The sequence below is a fragment of the Tetrao urogallus genome (genome assembly GCF_951394365.1).
Source record: "Tetrao urogallus genome assembly, chromosome: Z".
Classification (NCBI taxonomy): domain Eukaryota; kingdom Metazoa; phylum Chordata; class Aves; order Galliformes; family Phasianidae; genus Tetrao; species Tetrao urogallus.
Window position 1 is genome coordinate 72,575,907 of NC_136816.1, and position 19,513 is coordinate 72,595,419.

Genomic DNA, 19,513 nt, shown 5'->3' on the forward strand with positions numbered 1-19,513 from the left:
AGTGGGTGGCAGGAGATGGACTGGAGGAGCAGGAGTTTTCCATCAAAGAGGCAAACTTCACAGAGGGGAGTTTGAAACTAAAGATCCAGACGACCAAGAGAGCGAAGAAGCCCCCAAAGAACTTGGAGAACTATATTTGCCCACCAGAGATCAAAATCACCATCAAGCAGTCCGGGGAGCAGAAGCTTTCCAGAGCTGGGAAAAATAGCAAAGCTGCTAAAGAAGAGGACAGAGGACACTCCAAAAAGAAAGTAAGTCCCACGCTTTTCTGTATTTTCCCTTCAGAGAAATCAGAGATTGTCCTGAAAGAAAGAAGAGAGGGTGGGGTGAAATTTGTGGCATGTGTGTCCATCACATAACCTTCAGACCATTTGCAAAGCCCTGCTCGATTGTAAAGAACGCAATGCGATGCAGGTCTCATCCTACTGTGCTGTGTGCTGATCTTGAGCTATCCTTCAGATAAACCGGGTGGGAAAGGATCAGATGTTCAGCTGTGCCTCTGTTACCTGCTTGCATAATTGAGATTTAAGATTAATTGCTATATGAGCAGTGAATGGTGGAGCCCACTTCTTGATTGCTTTTTGTCCAAGCACTAATACGAGGAGTGTTTTGGCAGCTAAAGCTTCTGAATACATTTTTAAAATACAGGTATGTGCACAGAGAACAATCAAATCCACTAATGTATACCAAGCAAACAGCTCCATTATTCTTGTTTACAGCAATGTGCTAGCACCACTATAGTTATGTTTCAGGAAATACTTTCATTATAAGCCTAATCTTTTTGAAATACCCTTCTGGAAAGAAATTTTGGTATGGTATTTTTTTTTCAATAATTTACTCAACTAGGCATAAGGAAAAATTAGTGCTATGTATTAGTTGTTTCCATTAATATTATTTTTGTTTTCTAGTTGGCTTAATATTCAGTGATATGTCTCACACTTATCTGAATGACGTTTCTTTTAAAAACTGCTTTAAACAGCACTGGGGGAGTGACCCCTTGTGACTGCTCATGTTATTTTGGATGTAGAAATGTTTTCTGCCCTAGGTGTCCAAGGAACCATGGTCAGGTTGCATCACAATGCAAATAATTTGCCCTGTATGTTTAGGAGCACGTGGGCATCGTGATGAGTTCAGACACTGATCCAAGTTTAATGAAAGACTTGTGAATAAGTCCAAACCAAGTTCATATAGGGGATGTAGGTTTCCACCTGTTTAAATCTTAGAGTTGACTTGGTCCTGCAGCTCAATGAGCTTTGATCCCTTGCTGTATACGAATTGCCACTTCTCCTGCACCTCATATGTACAATTGGCTACTTTAAGCCTGCAGTAGGCTACTTGCTACTTGCCCTGTCAGGAGACAGTCTCCTTCACAATCTGAGTCCACTGACGGCTCAAAATCATTTTCTGAAGCAGAAGCATTTCCCACTGACACTGGGTAGATCCCATGAAGATTAACATCACTCACTGAGAGTACTTCTCTTAGAAGCTGAACTTGTTGGGGAAAAGCAAGGGTACTTCTTCTTTGAACATTGGTAAATTGCATATTCCTTGTTCATGGAAAAACAGCACAAAAGAGTTTTGGTCCAATAATACATTGGGAATGGGTTTTCCAGTTATTGAGAAGGACAAGTGCTCGTGTAAGAATGTGCTCAGAGACAGTCACAAACAATTCCTCCGTGGCCAGGCAGGAAAAGAAGACTTGTGAATCACTGCTTACCTCACATGGGCTGTGGAGAAATTGTTTAGAAGTTGGATCTTTATTTCCCAGTTAGATAAGTATGGAAGGCAAGCTCATTCTTCTATGTGGACATTCAAAAAGGTTAAATAAACAAAACAAATTGTAACGAAACCAAGGGGGGTAAGGGAAGGGAATGAAAGTAGCATGGTTATCTTCAGGGTGACTATAATTGCAGAAAGATAAGGAGTTGGAAAGGGGAGGATTGTGGACTGAGTGAGGTCGAATTCAGCTTTTGTTGTGAGCTGGTTTGTGCTGGGTGCAGAGGCTGCAAGCACTCTGGGTAAGAACTGGTCTAATCCAACCATTAAAAAAAAAAATAGAGAAAACACAGCGGGTGGATGCTCTGAGCAGATGGGAAGAGGCCCGTTGCACCGGCGAATTGATTATCATAACACCCAACGGCTGCCATGCAGCAGCTGCTGAGCTAGAGTCAAGCGTGTTGGAGGCAACGTGGCGGAGACAAGTCCCCAGCAGGGACCTGGAGGACCACAGGGCTGTGATCTTGAGAGGTTTGATGCTTGGAGCTGCATCCTACATCCCTAAGGTGGTGAGCATCCTGTGTGCCCAGAGCCAGATGGGATTTAACATGCAGCTGGCTCTTGGCCTGTGGGTTAGACAATCATATCTTGGCTCTGAGCATCTTGCATTGAGGGGTAATGAAAGGCACTGCATGAGAAGTAAGTCAAAAATCAATGGGAAAAGTACTCCAGCACTGGCAGTGTGATTGCTCTAATGGCTGCTACGCATGTCTTCTGGCAGCTACAGTTTTCTGTTTTCTGTGGAAATACAGATAGGAGGAAAAGGCAAGAAGGCAAGCTGCAACTTGAATGGTCCATCTGTGGGCTTTCCTGGGAGAGAGATGCACATAGCTGGTTTCTGTAGATACTTGCAGAAACAGAGAGAACTGTGGTAGAGGTTTCAGAGTGTTTGTCACATTCAAATAATTCTGGCGGTTTTGATCTTGCAGTCACATGCATTCCTTCAGGGTTAGGTTGCTTTAATCAACATGAACTCAAGAAAAGCAAATAGTGGCAGCAGCAGCAGCAGGGAACAATGCATTCAAATTCATGGGGCAGATATGCATGTAATGTCACTGTACTGTCCTCTGAATTTCTGCCAGGAGAATTTGGCCCGGTGTGTACATTTATCTTGTGCATGGACATGGTGCTGTTATCTCCTTGCTTGTGGATGAGAGACATTTATATGGGTCCCACAGACTGGCATATAAGGATGGAGAGCGCTGCAAACGCTATGCTCGTGTTTTGAGAGTAGAATGTCCTACACCTCATATAATGAGTTTATCTTCCTCCAGAAGGAGGAACAAGCTCTATTAGGGCTAGAAGAATCACTCAAGTTTGTTGCATAATAATTTCAGCCACATCTCCTGTAGGTCCCCAGTGCTTTGAAACACCACGTCAGCATTCTTGCAAGAGTTTGAATACACACAGTGCAGAGGGCAAGTAATGAAAACATGGAAGCAATTTAAGTAACAGCATGTGGGTACACAAAGGACTGGTAATGCCAGCAATGTAAAAAGAGTCTGTGAACTGGGGACATGGTATTTGTTCAGTGGACACTTAGGGAGGAAGAAGATATGCCTGTTCCGAAGCTTTGCACTGTTCCACTAATTAGGCAATTGGGGCCACAGCCTGATTTCTAAAGCTGTGGTCTGGGGTTCAGTGCTGATTATGAGGGGGCTCTGAAGTGCTGCACTGCTCATGTGCATTTTTTCTACCTTTGATTCCAGCTGCTACACTATATTAAAAGATGTAAACACACATAATATAATTAAATACTTTCCTCATGTTGCTTTTCCATGTGAGCAATTGCCCTGGGGATGTTACATGATGGTGAATGGGAGGGAAAGGATGCCGGCAGGGGATGGTGTTGGGTGCGGTTGCCCTTGCCCTGAAGCAGGGTGGGAGAGCTCCAGAGTTGGGAGCCTCTGCTCCATTGCCTTGGAGGCTTGGCTGCGACCCAAAAACTTTGGTTTTTTAAGCAGTGGCCTTGCCAAGTTTCACATCAGCTTCCCCTCTTGAAGATAAGAGCAGAAGTCGCTTCCTACCCCTCTCCCGGGGCTGTTTGGTGGCTGAATTGCAGCTTGAGCTGTTGGTGCAGCTGCTTGTGCAGTGACTGCAGGGAGTGGAGATGTTATGCAAGTGTGTGTGCTCTGATTTCAACCATTCTGTGCCTGAGGATGGGGTGGGCTGGGCTGTAGCCACTTCAGACTCAATGAAATGGAGCCATTCACCAGTTTAGATGGGAGGGGGAGGGAAGAAGAAAGCCAGGAGCTCAAAGGCTGTGTCAACGTGCTCTGTCTGCAGATTGTGAGCCTTGGAGCCATTGCTCTGGGTACTCTCACCTACAACACAGTTGCTTAAGTCCAGAACCCTCAGCGTCCCTAGGAGTGTCTTTTCCCTCAGATAAGGGCAAAAGTTGTCAGTTTGGAAAGGCACTAAAAGTGTGGCACCAAATGCAAAGAAGCCATCCATCAGCATTCCCTGCCTGTCACGTAGTGTTTAACAAACCCCAGATGAGTAGCAGTTCCCTGGTTTTGCTTTACTTCCTTCCCCCCTCCCTTCCCTTCATTTACTACCCTGTCTAGTTTTGTGTCTGCAAACACTTCATTTCCCACCCCCTTCCTTTCTATAAACATAGCCTGATAAATTTTCTTGGTGCTTCCATATATGTAATGTCTCTCTTCAGAGGATGTTAACTATTTTAATTATTAGAAAAATTCTTTTCTGGGGAGCTTGGGATGTTCAAATGCACTTCATTTCTGAATAATAAGTGTCAGCAAGCTAGCTAGAAGTAAAATTTCCTTGTGTGCAGTCAGCTGAAATTCTGTCCTTGGATTTTTTTTTTTTTTTTTTTTTTTTTTTTTTTTTTTTTTTTACTGTTTCCCCTCCTGAATGCCTGTGGATATACACTATTTCTCCACAGGAAGCACTGCTACCCATTTTCGTTTGAAATTCCATTCATCGTCTTCGTTTCCTCTTCTTAGCCCCACACAGGCAGCTTTCTCCTCCAGTTCCCCCCTCTGTGAGGATGCTCATTCATATGCTTTTCCCTTTGGACCCCTCTTTTTCCACAAGATCATGAACACTTGCACTCCCCCTTTCCATCCATTTCTTTGTACTGTTGACTGCACATTGCACTTTCCCTCCAGGTTCTCGTGTGCATCTGCATTTCTTGCCGGATTACCACTGTGCTGTACTCCTCTCCCTAGTGACTTGTGAGCATGATCATCCAACTGCTGAAAAGTGTGTGCTTATTCCCCTTTGCCAAGGGTATCCTCATGTGAATTGTCTTCTGAGTCATCATTTCCTATTGCAATCTGAACATGGCTTGGGGTATTGCTATAAGCACTTGCTGTGTTAATAACACTGCAAGTGCTTATATCAATATCCCAAGCCATGGAGTTTTGATATATAAGCCAAGGTTTAGAAAGGAGAAAGCCCTTGTATTTCTGTTTGAAGTGGCAAACTGATTTTTATAGACTTTTCTTTGTTTTCTAAAGGATGGATCACCTGTATCACTTTCAGTCCAGAGCTGTTTCTTTGCTGGCTTGGTCCCTACTCTTATAGAATCCCTGAGGCTGCCCTAAATAAATCTAGTGGCAGATTCATGATGTGCACACTGGCAGTAGGGATATGGATCCTAGTCTCTACCTTAGTCATGGACTACTGGTAGTCTCAAAAACCCCAGCACAATGGGGAAATAAATTTGTGGTATGGGAAAACTGGTTTCTGAGCCAGTGACTTCTGAGGTGAGAAACTACTTCAGAGTTGCTCTAAAAGGCACAAGGCTTCTGGCATTTTTACAATCTTCCTGTACAAGCACTGGGGTGCAAAGTTACACAAACTCCGGTCTTTGAACCCAGGTCTCTTTTTGGCTAGCTTATCTTTTCACTAAACGGAAAAGAAAAAGCTGTAATTTGCTGCCCCCTAAAAACATCACATCAGGCTCAGGCTCCCCTCTCCCCTTCCCCGCCCAACTCCCCTTCCTTCTCTCCCCCACCCCCCCCCCCCAAAAAAAAAAAAAAAAAAAAGAGAACATGAATGAATATTTTTATAAAAACTTCAGAATTTAGGAGTCTTTCTCTGTGAGCACTCTGGTTCAGCTCAGTCCTTAAAGATACCTGAGGTGCCTGGACTATAAACAAAGTTCTCTTGGGCCTCCATGTAGCAAGCAGGAGAATGCTGAGCCCACAAGAACATGATTCAACTCTCACTGTGAAGAATGGGGAGGGCTGGACCCCAGCTATTTATCTTCCTTCTCCAGATCTGCTGAAGAAGAGCCTGCCTTGCATCATATTGTGGGTGCCTTATGATAGGAACACAGCACAGTTTCTTTTCCAACTTGATGTTCCACCTGAGCCAGCTGATTTCTATCCCTTGCCTGCCTTCTCAAAAAGCTGTATTTCTTAAAGAAGCAAGCATCTGACAGCAAAAGGATGGGGTGGGGAAATCTGAGCAGACTTTTACTGCCTGAGATAGAGTGCCAAATGAGAAAGAGTTGCTGTATTTGATTAGCTTCCACATGACCAGGGCTTGTGGAGGCTGTCTGAGTCAAGGACTGGTTTTGTTTTGAAGCAGACCCTCCCACAGCCAAGTTTCGCTGGCCCTCTGTGACATTTCTTTGTTCCCTCATGCTGTGCCTTTCTCTTCAAACTGTGCCAAAAAATGCCCACTGTGCTAGTTTGGGGATGGAGGAGATGGTTCACGGCTTTAGTGGGGAAGGAATAGGATTCCATGCTCCCCACAGTAGGACTAGATGGTGGTGTTCCAAGCAGCCTCATAAAACCTTGGCCAAGTTAGTGCACATTGTTTGTGTTTTGAAAGCACCATGGCCTCCAGGCTTAAAGAGATGTGCTGGAGACATGGCATACTGGCACATCCATCCAAAGCTGCAAGCATCCATACTGGTTGTGTCTTCATTTGGACACGAGTGTGCACAGGAGTTCCAGCCTCCATATATTCATATCCATTCTTCTTGTGCCATCTTCTGCATATAGTGTTCCCCCTCCTTCTTCCAACCATACTTGACCACAAGTACTTTCTCTTTTACCTCCAGCTTTTTCATCTTCAATCTCTTTTCCACACACATGCGTGCACAGTCATTTACCCTGAGTAGGTCTAGTCCTCCACATACTTATTCCTAGCTGATCTCCTTGTTGCTCATATTTCCTTGCATGAACAGTGAAATTGCATGATAGGCTTATCTTGAGCTCATTTTAATAGCTTCACCTTATGTACTTTCTTGTCTCTTATTTTTCATTTTCTATTTTTCTTCTATTAGCTCTGAAAGTTGTGCAAGTTAGTTTCTAACCACTTTCCTTTTCCTTTTCTGTGGCTTCTGTGGTGTCTGACATATGAACATTCTGGTCATTCTCTCTAAGACCATCCTTCAGATGTTTTTTGCTTTTGGCTGGCTAACAGTTTGAACAAAACATCTTGGAATATGGTATCTTGAAGATTTATATCCTGAAAATTGTGATAAAATTGGCTGAAATACTTCAAAAAATGTTGAGGAGAGGGTCATATAGTCAGGAAAGGAACTTGTGTGTCCATTTGCATACACAAAAAGTGTGATCACATTGGCCTTGTTTCCTTAGGAAACCAGGCTAAAAATATCCAGAATAAACATACATTGTTTTTTAGTGCTGAGATTTTCCAACTCATGAAACTTAGAAAGATTCTGTTTGATATATGACCCCTGAATACGAGTCCAGTTTGCTGTGGTTTCATAAAAACATTGTTTTCCATTTCTTGCCATGATCTCAAATGTGAATGAGATCAGTGATACTCATATTTTTCATTTCAGGACACAAAGTGTTATCTCAATTTCTTGACTATTTTTGGGCACTGATCTTCAGGAGAGATGTGTGCATCAGTAGCAGGGCACTGCTTCTGAGTAGGGAAGTATCTTGCGCTATGCAAATCTAGAAACATTTTTTCCTCTCCTGGAGCTATGGGCTAGCAGAAAGGGACAGAAGAATGACCAGTGTATCTTGCTACTAAAATGAGGTTATGTTTTGAAGATGTGGCCTGGACTAAGGCACTGTGGAAGATGGAACTGCTGAAGATGAGGAAATGGTCACTTAAGATGAACAGTCAACTGCAGCTGCATTTGCAGAGCTATGTGTGTCTCTAACAGATTCATTTTAAGTTGATGCATCATGTTCGTATTGCAAATCTAAGTCTGCTGTTATGGGCTCTGTATGAAAGCAGCAGAAAAGCCTGTCCTTCTGCAAGAAGTTAAAAATCCTGTAGAAATCAAAGGAGGAAAAATAAAACCATTTTTCTCTTAATGCTGTGTGTGAAATACAGAAATGAGATTAATTAATCTGTGCCAGGACGGGCTAATATTTGTGCCTCCTTCATCATGCAGTGGTTGCTTAACCATACCACAACTGAGTCTCCAAGACGCTGGCCTGATCTTAGTGCTGTCTTCTGAAATCCAGTCCTCTTCTTCTCACTGACACTGGTGAATTTGTATCAAAACTACTAACTCTTTACATCTTTGCTGGTATTTTAGTAACAAAATTTATTTCAAAGAAGAATTTGCAGAAATGAGAGGTTGAGGTTTTGGGGCCTGTGTGCAATCTGTGTAGATGCTCTTAATAGCTGCTTCTGGTCTCTCAACAATATAGTGTGGTAAGAGTCAAACAAGGAATATTTACTGGAGGACTTCTTATCTTCTCATCAGTTTCTCATGGCTCTCTGTCTCACCTGGGTGGCAAAGTTTGTAGAGAGAGATGCTATCTTTTATTGACATTGGTGTTACAGCAACTCCAGCACTATAAACCTGGGTGGTTCATTGAGGAATTTCAGTGCTTCACAGCCTCGTAGCTTTGTGTGATCTGCTGTTGATCCACACACTGAAAGATGAGAATCAGCCCCAAGGGGGTTTGTGGGTAATTTTCCCTTGCCTAATGCTCTTGGGAGGAATGTGGTGGCACCAGCAGCCACCCAGAGGCCATGTTCTCCTCCTTGATGACTATTCAGCTCTGCCTGATGAGAGGGCCGAATAGTGAATGCTTAGATGCGTCACCAATGACCCTGCTCTTGCTTCACCATAGGGCAATGGCACTTATTCCCAGCCTGCTTCTTTTTGGCAAAAGCACTTCTGTAGCAAGCTTGGCAATCACTTCCCAGGAGGAGCAGGAAATGGTTTCCTCACACCTTTGATGCGGAGTCAGTGCTAATTCCCAAATTATTATTATTATTTTCATTAGACTCTTTTGCGCCCTAGCATATGCTAAAATATTGTCCTGGCCTGGGTAATTTTGCTTAAATTTCATGTGTTATATTTCCAGGTGGATAATTTATTGAAAGCTCACTCTCAAGACTAAGAATAAGAGATATGAGGCAGATAATTTTACAGTGGGTAATAGCAGAGCAGGAGTTTGGTTAGCCCTTGTTCCTGCTTCCAACCAGTTTTTTCACTAGTAGAAACAGTCCCTAAATCGGTATCCTGAACAGTGTGTATTAACTAGGAGTGTGAAGGTACCTCTTTGGCTGCACCTTCCAAGGGATCTAATGCTTTCGAATCAATGTGTTTTACTTCTTATAGCCCATGTGTGTGAGGGTTAGATGGGATAATTAACATCTTGTCTGTTTGCTGATGCTGTATTCACTAGTGCTCAACTGATCCTCTCAAAGACAGCTCCTCGTTTTTACAGATTCAAGAAATCATATGGTTTGGAAGAGAGCTCTGGGTATCATTTAGTCCATTCCCTGCTAAAACGTGTTCCCGACAGCAAGTCACACAGGAAAGTGTTCAGGTGAATTTTCAATATCTCCAGAGAAGGAGACCCCAAAACCTCTCTGGGCAGCCTGTATCAGTGCTCTGTTGCACTCACAGTAAAGAAATTGTTCCTCAGGTTCAGGTGAAATTTTCTGTGTTCCAGTTTGTGCCTATTGCCTTCTTTCCTGTTGCTGGGCACCACTGAAAATGGCCTGTCCACATCGACTTGACTCCTACCTACTCGATATTGATAAGCATAGATAAGGCCCCTCTCAGCTTTTTCTTCAGGCTGAGCAGTGCAGATCTCTCAGTCTTTCCATGGCAAACTTCTCTACAATCATTTATGGCATCATTTGGATCAATTCCACCAGTGTTTTCTCTCTCTTGTCTTAATTCCATTGCATTATTTGTAATTATAAGCCTGACTTGAAGGAGAGACGGGGGGGAAAGCTTGTTTCCTTCTGTGACTACAAGAACTGCAATTGCAGGAGGAAGTGTATGATGGGAGGGATCGATTTGTCCTTAGGTCACTGACGCTGGGTGTGTGCAGGAGCTGCCTTTAGTCATTCGGGGACTGAAATTGCCAACTTGCTTCATGGGTATTTGTGAGGTGTGGGGCAGCTCTGCAGGAGGGCAGCATGTCCTTTGCTGCTCCCCTTGTTATGGTTGGCAGATGTGGTATGTAACAAAGGCATGTTTCATCTTTAGAGGCGATGTCAGACTTGGGTGCTTGTGATGAGGAACCCTTGATCTGCTTGGGCCACTACCGAGAATAATGTGAATGTGGCTATTGATGTCATTTAAAGGGCAGAGGAGGCTTCAAAGGAAAGGGAAGGCGGATTCTGATGGACAGCCAAGTCCTTAACTTGCAGCATTTGATTGTGAGGGAGTAGATGACAGTGACCTGCCTTCGGCTTTCTCCATCTGTAGGAGTTCCTATAGGTGATGCGTACATATGACTTTGCAAAGGTTTCAGGTTGTGATTCTCTTTGCAGCAAAACAAGGAAGTAAGACCGATGCTAATTAGTGTTTAAATAAGCTTCATACTATTACATTGTGAATTTACCTGCTGAGCTTCATTTCCACCTGCAGTGACATTGGCTTGTGGGATTGCCATAAAGTGATGAAAAGGTGAGGTGGAAGTCTGAAAACACTCTGTCATTTTTCTGTCTATCTGGCCTGACTTCAGCTAATAAAACCACGTGAGCCTGTGGGGTATGGCAGCTGTGTGCTGGAGATACAAGTAGACTCAGTCCATCTTGGCCACATGATTTAATAGGCCTCTGTGTAATCCCCGGGTCAGAGGCCATCCACTATGCCCATCTTTGTCACATCTCGGTGATGTGTATCCTGGCAGGTTTTTCTTTTTGTTCCCTCCCCGGCATGGAAAGAACCATCTGCCGGTTTGGCTTTCAGAAGAATTTCAAAAAAATACCAATTTCCTTTTGTTCCAAGAGGAGGGGGGTGATGGGACAGAAGGGGGAAGGAGAGCCTGACCTAAAACCAAGCCAGTGTTTGCAGGGGTTTTAGAATAGCTTGTATTGTGTTTCCTACTCCCCAAGGAAGGGTTGTCCTCTTTCTTCTTTTCTCTTTGATTGGATTCCCTGCCACTCCACAAGCGAGTCAGAAGCTGCAGCTGCTGCTGTCAGCTGGGAAGGAAGACCCCTTGTTTAAAACCCATATGTTAATCCCTGGTTAGAAAATGTAGAAATTCTTTATGCTTCCCTTGCAGTCCCCTTTGCTTCTGCTCTCCTGCAGCTTTGCTGCCTGCCCCTGGCCCTTGCCACTTTATTTGGGTAATGTCTACGGTGTAAGCATAATCTCTCAGTAAAACAGAGTTACCTGAGACCATGTAACTGCTAACAGTGCAAATGCACTGCCTACCTTTCAAGCTGTATTGCAGAGCTAAGAGGTGTTATAGGGACATCCTGAGAGTTTAACTAGGGGTAAAAAAAAACCAAAGAAACAACAACCCAAACAAGTAGCAGGTGTAAGAGAGACTCTTAAGTATAACCTTAAAACACAGGTAGCATCTGACTGACCAGACTCAGTAAAGAGCACAGGTAGCATAAGGATTCTGTAAGCAAACTCAAAGATTGGACAAAGCAACCAAAACAGATCTAGATTTAGAGCTATTAGGAAAGTCAAAAAGGGTGTTAAATGTGTTGTGAGGTCTGAGGAAAAATTACAGAGAGCTTTGCAAGCAAGAGGAGTCTTCTCATGGCTGCTGACACAGATAGAAATGTTTGTTCAGTGGGGTTATGTTTTGTTCTTGAGGAAAAGCCAGCAGCCCAGTAGGAGAGGAATTTAAACAGTGAGGTAAGGAGAAAGGAGGATTTCGGCTCTGCCAGATGGAGATGGCCATGCAGGCAAAACCAGAGAGGGTCTGATGGTTAAATAAGACAACTGAGAGGCTCAAAAGTTTATCATCAGGTGTAATACCACTGATGTTCTGACACTGAAAAGGAAGAAATGAAAAAGAGAAGAGAAAAAAATAAATAGCACTACTTTCTAGTGGTATGAAAAAATAAATCACCACAGAGATTAGGAAAAAAGAGTTGGATGGTGTATAATATTATAAGGTTGAAGGCAGTGTCCTACAACTGTCATGACTGAGCATTACAGATGAACGCAGGTTTTTGGCATGCCCATATGTGTCTTCTCCATCCTGCAAGCAGAAACTGAGGCAGACAGAGGTGCCTGGCCCAGGGCCATGGCAGAGGGAGATCTACCTTCTGCAGTTCCAATTTAATGTGCCAACTCCTGCAGCTTGGTATATCCATCAGGCTCCCACTGCTGCTCAGCTGTCTCCATCGATAGACTGTGAGGAATGACTGGGTGCCCTGGTGGTCCTCCATCCAAAACAGGGTGTTACTGTGGGGTCACATCCCAGGAACACAGGGAGAGCTGACAGGTGGATGAAAGCTTGCTCCATGTCAACTTATTTCTGGCAGGTGGTATGATCTCTGCTCCTAATTTCAGGCAGTGTGAAGGAACCAGCATCTTCTTTCCTCCCCACCTTTCCCAGTCTCTTTCCCGTCATGGCCCAGTGTTAATGAAATCACAGAATCACAGAATCACAGAATTGTAGGGGTTGGAAGGGACCTCCAGAGATCATCAAGTCCAACCCCCCTGCCAAAGCAGGTTCCCTATACCAGGTCGCACAGGTAGGCATCCAGGCAGGTCTTGAACATCTCCAGAGAAGGAGACTCCACCACCTCCCTGGGCAGCCTGTTCCAGTGCTCCGTCACCCTCACTGTAAAGAAGTTCTTGCGCATGTTTGTGCGGAACTTCGTATGCTGCAGTTTCCAGCCGTTTCCCCTTGTCCTGTCTCCACTCACCACTGAAAACAGTCTGGCCTCGCCATTCTGCCCCCCACACCTTAGATATTTATAGAGCTGGATCAGGTCCCCTCTCAGTCTTCTCTTCTCAAGGCTGAACAGACCCAGTTCACTCAGCCTTTCCTCATAGGAGAGATGCTCCAGGCCCTTCACCATCTTCGTGGCCCTCCGCTGGACTCTTTCCAAGAGATCCTTGTCTTTTTTGTACTGGGGAGCCCAGAACTGGACGCAGTACTCCAGATGAGGCTTTACCAGGGCAGAGTAGAGGGGGAGGATCACCTCCCTCGACCTGCTGGCCACGCTCTTTTTAATGCACCCCAGTAAGCCATTGGCCTTTTTGGCTACAAGGGCACACTGCTGGCTCATGGCCAACCTGTCGTCCACCAGGACACCCAGGTCCCTTTCCGCAGAGCTCCCCTCCAGCAGCTCATCCCCCAACCTGTACTGGTGCATGGAATTATTCCTCCCCAGATGCAAGACTCTACACTTGCTTTTGTTAAACCTCATCCGGTTTTTTTCTGCCCAGCTCTCCAGCCTATCCAGGTCTTGCTGAATGGCAACACAGCCTTCAGGCGTGTCAGCCAATCCTCCCAACTTCGTATCATCAGCAAACTTGCTGAGGGTGCCCATTATCCCCTCATCAAGGTCATTGATGAAGATGTTGAACAAGACCGGACCCAGCACCGACCCCTGAGGAACACCGCTAGTTACAGGCCTCCAACCGGACTCTGCACCACCAACAACGACCCTCTGTGCTCTGCCAGTCAGCCAGTTCTCAACCCACCTCACTGTCCACTCATCTATCCCACACTTCCTCAGCTTTGTTATAAGGACGTCATGGGGGACAGTATCAAATGCCTTGCTGAAATCAAGGTAGACTACATCCACTGCTCTCCCCCCATTCACCCAGCCAGAGACAACATCATAGAAGGCTACCAGGTTGGTCAAGCACGACCTCCCCCTGGTGAACCCGTGCTGACTACTCCTGATAACCTCCTCTTCTTCCAGTTGTCTGGAGATGACATCCAGTACAAGCTGTTCCATCACCTTTCCAGGGACAGAGGTGAGGCTGACTGGCCTATAATTGCCTGGGTCTTCCTTCTTGCCTTTTTTGAAGACCAGGGTGACGTTGGCTATCTTCCAGTCCTCAGGCACCTCCCCCGTCCTCCAAGACTTCTCAAAGATGACAGAAAGCGGTTCAGCAACCACCTCTGCCAGCTCCCTCAGCACCCGTGGATGAATCCCATCGGGTCCCATGGATTTGTGAACATTGGTGTTGCCTAGGCGCTCCTGGACCACCTCTTCCCTGACAGAAGGGAGGTCTTCCATTCCCCAGATCCTCTCACTCACCTCCAGGGTCTCAGATTCCCGAGGGGGAGCTTTTTCACTGAAAACAGAAGCAAAGAAGGCATTCAGTATCTCCGCCTTCTCAGCATCCCCCGTTACCAGAACACCCCCGTCACTTAGCAGGGGAGCCACATTCTCCCTAGTCTTCCTTTTAGTGTTAACGTACTTAAAAAAGCCTTTTTTATTATCCTTTATCCCCTTTGCCAGATTTAATTCCAGGCGGGCTTTAGCCTTCCTTGTCGCATCCCTGCAGACCCTGACAACATTCCTGTATTCTTCCCAAATAAAGTGTAATTGGGAACCTACCCTCCATCCTGTCTGGTGTCAGGCCATTTGTGTGCTGGAGGAGGAGGGGCAGATCCGGCATTCAGGGGTGTTGGTAGAGGGGGGTAGAGAGAGGGAAAGCACTTCTGCCCGTTCAAGTAATTTAGACATCAGATGTTCTTGATTTAAAAAAAAAAAAAAAAATGTATATATATATATATATATATGCATAAAGAGCAAGACAGTCAGCACTTGTAAAGGTGTGCCTTTGGTACATAAAAATATCTCAACAGCAGAGTGAACAAAATGCAACAGAAGTGTGAACTTAAGCACTTTCTATTTCTCAGATTTGTCAAGAGAAATGTGAATCACTTTTAAACAAAATAGCACGGCAGGCAGTATAGTCAATTTCTGCCTTTTGTGCTGAGATCTTTGCATCTTAGAGCTGTATGTAATTGGTGTCTCCACAGAGGACTAAGCTCATATCACTGAGTGAAGGCTGAACAGATTCCTTGGATGCTATTTCTGTGTGTTTGTTTTGAGTTTGCTCTGTGTAGCCAGAATGAGGTGAAGAAGCATAGGAAAACTGCTGTTTTTTGAATTTCACTTTCTGCTTGGTATTTACTAGCACACTGCCTTTGGAGTAGAAACTTCGAACTTTTATACGCACTAACATAACTTGGGTGTTGAGATCATAGCTTTCCTATATTTTCCTATTCCCCCTCAGTCTCATTTGACATCTCTCTTTTTATTTTTTATGAGAATGGAAAATCAAAGAAAAAAGTAACAAACACTTTTCTGTTTAACTCCATCAAAACTCCCCTTTAAGCCCCCTTGACCAGTCTAAACTAAGTTGCAAATATCTGCTTTGTGATGGCAGGGTATTGCTGTTGAAATGCTTGTGTTTCAGCTGTGTGAAAGTTGCATAAAAATGCACAAGGGATAAGCAGAATTTATTTATTTATTTAAAGATAAAGAATAATGGTGTGAAAAAATGAATTAGTTATGGCAAATCTTATTAGTGTCCATTGTAAGCAGAGAAGCAAAGACATATGGGAGCACTTGCAAAATTATGCCTTGTTTATTCAGCTTTGTAACCAAAGCAAATTTTTTTTGCGTAGTGTCATTTATTTGGCAACTGGAGGGGTGTGGAAGGTGTGTGTATATGTAGCAAAAAGTAGGGGGTGGAGGGGAACACAGTATTGGTATTCCATTAAAACTTATGGTTGGTGCTTTGTTTGTCAGGTTTTGGCAAGTCTTTTTGCTTTGAAAGCCATTCAGAGAGGATCGGAGCAGATGGCAGGGAGATCCTGTTTGTGTTATTTTTGGACATTCCCATTGAAAGTCTCAGATTGTTGTCCTTTTTCCTTCCCTCCCCCACTTGTGTATGCTTTTCTTTCTTCCTTCCTTTCTCTCTTCCTTGTCGACTTTTTTTTTTTTTTTTTTTTTTTAAAGCATTTATTATTAATAATACAGCATCCTCTAAAAGCTGTGTATGTTTCTGACAAACTAAATGGTGGACATCTTGTTACTGTCTCTGTGTATTTGGGAAAAGCTGAAAGGGGGACTGCCTCCTCCTAACACTGCATTAGGAGAAAAATTTGAGTAGAGAATGGAGAGAAGAATTAACATTTTGGTGGGTTCATCTTGATAACCTACTTTTCCTGATAAATTGGCAGATGCATCAAGCCTAACCAACAAGTTTATATTGAGGATCTTCAACAAAAGCAAATTTAGTGACTTGCATGATGTAGGCTTGTGGCCTCCCTGATCCTTAATGCCATTTGGTGGAGAGGTCTGGTAGCAGACAGACTCGAAAACTGAACTATGCCCTGTTTCTTTATGGTCTTCTCATGTCACTTCTGAGATTCACTGGTCTTAGGCAGCATTAAAGGCTTTTGTTCTCATCATCTCTGCTCAGATTCATTGAGAAGAAGGAACTTCACTGCCTTACATTCCTCGTATAAGTAGTTTTCCCAAGCAGTAATTTAGCTTAATATAAGACCGCTGGATATGTCTGCAGAGCTTTTCATGTGGAAGCCTTCACCAAAGCCCTTCACAACCTTTGTGCAGGCACTCCAGCAAAACTGAGCCTGGTCCAATCAGTTAAAATGCCTGGCTAGCCCAGATCTATCAGTAGAGATGTGCATATATAAAGAAGATGGGAGGTCTTGGCTGGAGTCAGTATCCAAAAGTTCAGGTGATTCACCCGAATCTCATCCAATTGATTAAATCTTTTAAGCTAAGCTGGAAATCTCGAGGAAACAAGCTTTCTCATGTCAGTGATTGTTTCCAACTAGAAGAAGATTACTTAAATCCTCAAATCTTTGCATCAGCTGATGTTAGAGGTGTTTTTGCACAGGAAAGGGCTCTATAAGGATTTTAAGCTTTGGCCCAGGAAGAACAGCAAATGAACTTTTCAGGCTTAACTGAACTACCCTGACACTGTACAATGTTTTGGCTCAAATTTTGAGTTAAAGGTGATGATTCATGCTGGTTTTCAGGTTGCTTGAACGAGTATCCCCACATCCTCAATCTTTTTTTTAACCAATGCACTGAGGGAACCCACTTCAGAAACTTTCATTTCATTTTTAATTGTGAAATTAAAAGAGTAAAGGTTTTGAGATCTTCCAGTTGTGTAGCATCCTGCTAGATGCAGGAGCGGTCTGTGTAGGTACCACTACCAAGATCATAGTGAATGGTACAAGATGTATGGAATGATGTCACTTAAAATGTATTTCACTTTCTAAAGCTACAAGGGGAGGAAAAAAAAAAATGAAAAAAAAAAAAAACAAACCACCAAAGAAACCTCAAATTCACCTCAACTTTGCAGTTATCTTAAGCTAGACAGCAAACATCCACTTTGCAGGCTTTTGCTCTGCAGCAATGACTTCTGTGCCTGTCTCATTAAAGTTTGGCAGCTCATTCCTGCTACCCACTGCCCCAGCCTTCTGCTCATTGCAGACAGAGCTGCCTTGCCCATGTGAGGTTTCCCTTTGGGAGCTTCCAGTGATAAGGGCTTTCCTGGTCTGGCACATTGAGAATGGAGCCGAGCTACAGCCTCAGCCTAGACAAAAGGCAAACTCGACCTACTATTTATGTAGTTCTTTAAACATGATTTAACCTAAATAATGCACACTGTGGCTTGGCCGAGGGAGAGGGAGAAGCAAGAGGTTTGTTTCTAATGAGCAGGGAGACAACACAATTAATTACATATGAAAGACAGATAACAGACAGCAAACTGTCTACGGCCGGGAGAAACAAAATACCGACATGAACAATTAAAGCACCCACGTGACAGAAGGGTCAGTGGTTTCTCATAGAGCAGACGGCTGGGTGCAGCCTTTGGAGAGCGTGTGGGGTGCTTGGGGATGGGGGCCGGCATGGAGTTTCTGGGCCATCCGTAGATCCTCTGTCAAAGTTGAGCAGGTGCTTCTGAGGCTGACAGGCTGCGCTCTAGGCATTATTTTCATCACATGAGCTTTTGACAGTGAGATTGGTAGCTACTAATCTGGGTGACACGCAAGATGAGGAGAAGAGCTGTCGAGGTGGGAAAAGCAGAGCAAAAGCTTTGGAGATGATGAGATACCTTCCTTGAGATGCTGTAGGCTGTGCGGAGAAGAGCTAAGATGAAGGGAGATTCTCTTCCTTTTTCTCTTTATTTTTTTCAAATGTGTTACTTTTCCTCATTTTCTCTCAGAGGTGGAAGCGCAAATCCCAGATGCCAGCAGAGATTTGTATTATCTCCTCCTCCCCTCCCCCCTAACACATGGCAAAATTGGTGCCTGTAATAAGTTATCCCCCCTTTCATCCTCCCCTCCCCACAGGCTTGTCCTGAAGTCAGCCCTTGGCTATAAAGTTTGGAAGGTAAGGGCCGATGGATTAGCCTAGGGAAGGGCCAAAGGTTAAATGAGCGGGGCTAGCCACATGCAAAGGGCTGCGATTGAAATATTTGCTGAATGCTGACAGGCAACAGAATAGAGGCAGACAAGTGGTAAATTCCTGTTTTCTCCTCTAATTGAGAAAATATTTTGAATGGTGTTCAGTCAGACTGCAAAACGAGACTCTGGGAATGTCAGCCAGCTGGTCCATACAGGAGGACAATTGCTGAAACACCGCTCCAGCTGAACCTGCTTCCAAAAACTTTTCACTTCTGCTTGCAGAAGTCCCTGGGGCTTGGGGCTTGCAGTTTGCTTGGTCATTTCTCCCATGTTGTACAGTGTCAAAGTACTGATTCTGTGAGCTCTAAATATCTACTGCACAGAATTTGACCACTTGTCGATGTATTATTTGCTGTCAGATAAAACTTCATTGTCTAGCTTCTCTCATGGCTTATACTGCTTACAGCATTAGCCTTACAGAGGCCTGCTTAAAAAAAAAAAAAGAAAAGACATTGTGAGGATCCAGCTGTCATCTGTTGGTCAGGAAGTAAATGAGTTGCTTCAGTGGACAATTTGGATGAGATGTAACTGCATGTAAATTATGACAATTTCTCAGTATTTGAGTACATCCACTCTTAGAGTGCATACATTTCAGGACAGAGTAATAAAACATTCTTGAATGGCTTTGCCAATCTGAAGTAAGATCATAAGGGAGAAAGAGATTGGAAGCAGCTTTTCCCCTAAGAGGTCATGTTGGAGCCAAAGGAAATTTGTGATGTCCGTATCCTTTGATTGTGTTTTTCTCATAGGTAAGGCTGATGGCATCAATTTTAGTTATCACTTACACAGGTTTGGAGTCCAAATTTGTGCTGATGGAGATGCACTCACCTCTGCTTTGCCATTAGCAGTGAGGCTGATGCATGATGCCTGCGCACACAAGAGCAGGCGTCACAGTCATTGTGAAAGTACATGTAGTCAGTACATCACTGCAACAGGAAACTGAGCCCAAGCAAAGAGGGAAACTTTGTTTGTCCAGTGTGTTACACACAGATCAGCTGTACCTCCTTCAGCTCAGCACTATGGTCTCTCTTGCTTGGAGTCTTTGTGGCACCTGGGAGAAGGGAATTCCATTCAGGTGTGGCCTGATGTGACCACAAATACTCTGCTAGACTTTTATACCCTGACATTTT

The 19,513-nt window shown here is 44.1% G+C and overlaps 1 protein-coding gene across 1 annotated transcript in view; it reads left to right on the top strand.

Annotated features, from left to right (window-relative positions):
- Window positions 1-19,513, top strand: part of SETBP1 (SET binding protein 1) — a gene marked incomplete at both ends in the record, with an annotated part of 250,685 nt that overhangs the window by 2,637 nt on the left and 228,535 nt on the right. The window contains one exon of the mRNA XM_079548333.1: window positions 3-251. Within this exon, the coding sequence (XP_079404459.1) occupies window positions 3-251 (249 nt within the window). The remainder of the gene's footprint in view (window positions 1-2; window positions 252-19,513) is intronic.